The 3394-nt window shown below is 37.2% G+C and overlaps 1 protein-coding gene across 1 annotated transcript; it reads right to left on the reverse strand.

The window, feature by feature from the left end:
• Nucleotides 1–475: 475 nt before the first annotated feature.
• On the reverse strand, nucleotides 476–1507 carry LOC129619436 (trace amine-associated receptor 7a-like). The gene has a single exon (XM_055534678.1). The coding sequence runs from the start codon at nucleotides 1505–1507 to the stop codon at nucleotides 476–478; it is 1032 nt and encodes a 343-aa protein (XP_055390653.1).
• Nucleotides 1508–3394: the final 1887 nt, after the last annotated feature.

Here is a 3394-nt window from a genome sequence, read left to right on the forward strand (position 1 = left end):
AATAGAAAAATTATACAAAGGAAGAAACAGAAGATTTAGGCAGAGATTGAACTAATATAAAGTAATTGAAAGAAGGATTTATATTAACAAATATATATTAATCCTTCACTTGTATTCTCCTAAATTTGGTCATGACTACTACAATGGAGAGGTTATTATCCAGAGAAATACCATGAATTTCAGAAAGAGCCAAGCCACTCAAGATCACCTAAGATCACCCAGGTGTTCAACAGCAGAATGAATATTGCCATCCAGGCATTTCTGGCTCCAAAGCTGTGCTGTCCTCATTACAGATAGATTTTGATGTTATATTTACCAAAGAATTATGAGCTTGAATTTAAGCATCTGGGTCAGGGTTGAACTATAATTTAGTTATTTTACATTACAAAAATTGCACTTTTACAATCAACTTTTTTCTCTTCATTATCCATCTAATGTGAGTCTATTTTCAGTTCTCCCAAACTAAGACCAGAACCTACTCAGAAAACAAATTTATTGTTGAGGAATTCTCTCTCAAGACTTTGCCTGTGACGATGAGTTTGATGGCTTTTCGAAACCAAGGATAAAAGAAAGCATAAATCAAGGGGTTCATAGCTGAGTTATAATAAGCAATCCAAACCAATATTTCATAAACATATGTGGGAGTGATGAAACCTAGGAAGGCATCAATGATGGAATCCAGGAAGTAAGGCAGCCAGGAGACCAGAAACGCTAGCACTGCGACGCCCAGTGTTCTCGCTGCCTTTCTCTCCCTCTTGGCCACTCTGTCTTGGAAGCTGTCTGAGCATCGCCCAGTCTTATTGCTCAGACTCTCAATTTTTCTAGCCTGTTGTTTAGCAATGAGGAAAATTTTGGAGTAAAGAACTATCATCACAAGGGTGGGGATGAAAAATAATAGAAAATTCACCAATACCCAGTTTTGATTCACTGCAATTTGACAACCTCCCACACAGGTGAGAGCACTTACTAGATCCTCCAACCCCACTTCGTTCGCTCCTGTGCCAAGAAGGGAAAAAGTATAAATAATGGGAAAGAGCCAAGAGAAGACAATACACATGCCAGAAACAGACACAGTGAACTTTGTTGGATAGACCAGGGGGTCAGTGACGGCAATGTACCTGTCCAGAGAGATAAAGCACAAGTGGTAGATGGAAGCGTAACAGAATGAGCCTTCAAAACAAGAGTGGAGTTGACAATAACTCTCCCCAAAGTACCAGCAGCTCTCCACGGACCTCACTGTGCTGAAGGGCATCACAGTCACTCCCACCAAGAAGTCTGCACAGGCCAGGGAGGTGATCAAGAAATTGGCTGGAGAATGCAGCTGCTTGAAGTGCAGAATGGAAATCATTACCAAGAGGTTTCCAAATACAGTCAGCACAGCTCCAAAGATGAACACTGTGTACAGGATGAGGCGGGGACCTGGTGAGTAGGGGGTTTTCACACAGGATCCGTTCAGGTGCTCATAGCAGAGCTGCACAGCTGCAGCAGAAGGAGACGCACTGCTCATGATTCTTTGATTTGATACTTGGAAACCTGTCACCCTCTGTGGCCCAGGATGTCACTCCAGTTTTCAAAGTCCTTAAAAAAAAAAAATACAATATGTTAGTAATTACCAGCATATTCTGTCTCCATTTCTTTGTAAGTGCCAATCTTTATTTTCTTTTTTAAAAATATATTTGTTTGCTGTGTTGCATCTTAGTTGCATCATGTGGGATCTTTCGTTGCATGGCAGAGACTCTCTAGTTGTGGCTTGTGGACTCAGTACTTGCAGTGTGTGGGTTTAGTTGCGCTGCAGCATGTGGGATCTTAGTTCTCCCACTAGGGATCAAACCCATATTGCCTGCCTTGCAAGACAGATTTTAAACACTGGACCACTAGGGAAGTCCCCAAATCCTTACTTTCATGTTTAGAAAGTGATTCATGTCTTGTAAAATAATTCACTTATGAATGCATTAACAGTTAACTTAAATCATTAAATTATTTAAATTAAAAAAAAGTATTCCTTTGCATTACCTGGTACTTCATGTCTGAGAAGTGCTGATCTTCAAGAAGCTGTTATATGATGCTTGTTCAAATGCTACATTTTATAGGACCCTTTTCCTAATTTATCAGAACAAGGATAATGCCCCAAACACTCTATCCCCTCAGGAAAGGAGCCAAATGATTCCAATACCCAAAACACTTAAGATTGTATCCCCATAGTGGAAGGTGTAGAAATAAAGGAAATTTTAAATCATGATTGTGTTTATGCTAAAAATAATTTTATGCCCTACTAATTTTCTGATGACATTTGACCTTTTCATGAAATAGAAATGGGAATAGTCTCCTTAAAAACTTGCTCAAGATTTGAAAGCCATATTGTTTATTCTTACTAATTATGGGTGACTCAATTTTCATTTTGTAAGGACCACTGGTTGTTGATTCCCATTTGTCACTAAAAGTCTTTCAGAGAAGTTGTTAAGCTCTTACAGTTCTAGTTTGGGTAAAGAGATTAAGTACAGAATTATACTAAAATCTAGACTGTTTCAGGTTTAGTTTTAATAATTGATTTGGAAAACTGAACGTGGAGAATCCAAAACGTTTCCTCATAGAAATACATGAAGGAAGAGTAAGTACATCTTAAAGGCAGTTCCTGCTAAGGTTTTTATTTTGGAGAGGGAGGAATTTTGTTGTTTCTAAATGGGAACTGTTGGGAATATATTAAAGAAAATAATATGAAAAATGTATTTTTGGAATGTGAATATTCCTATATTATACTATGAATTTTACCATTGACAAATTCTCCTCTTAGAGCTCTAGAACAGAACTCAACTTAGACTTGAAAAAAATTTTTTCTGATGAGTGACTTCTGGTCATTTTACCAAATCAGCTTTCTAAATCTGAGGTGTAGTTTATATTTGAAATTTTCACACTTTTAAAGTGAACAGGTTGTGGAATTATGGTAACTGTATCCACCCATGTAACCACCCCTGCAATCAAGGTATAGAATAGACTGTTTCCAACACCTCAGTTCAGTGTCTGTGCAATATTCATCCATTTATTTGGTACATAAGGAATGCTTTCCCAATTATCTGATAAAGAGTGATCTATTGTGGGAACATACCACAATTGTTTTATTCATATATATTTTGATATTCATTTGGACTCTTGTTCACATTAGGGCTGTTATTAGGTGTTGCTAAGAACACTCATATATAATTGTCTGCATAGACATGTGTTTCATTTCTTTTGGGTAAATTGCTGGCCCTAATGGAAAATATATGTTTAACTGTACAAGAAAATACAAACTATCTTCTAAAGTAACCGTAGCATTTTATACTCCCACCAGCAATTTATGAGTGTTCTAAATGCTTCAAGTCTTCCTCAACACTTGCTATTGACATGTTTTTAAATT

This window comes from Bubalus kerabau, chromosome 9 (genome assembly GCF_029407905.1).
Source record: "Bubalus kerabau isolate K-KA32 ecotype Philippines breed swamp buffalo chromosome 9, PCC_UOA_SB_1v2, whole genome shotgun sequence".
NCBI classification, from domain to species: Eukaryota; Metazoa; Chordata; class Mammalia; order Artiodactyla; family Bovidae; genus Bubalus; species Bubalus kerabau.

Excerpts from the sequence above, each read along its gene's own strand:
- LOC129619436 (XM_055534678.1), bottom strand. The coding sequence starts at position 1,507 with ATGAGCAGTGCGTCTCCTTCTGCTGCAGCTGTGCAGCTCTGCTATGAG.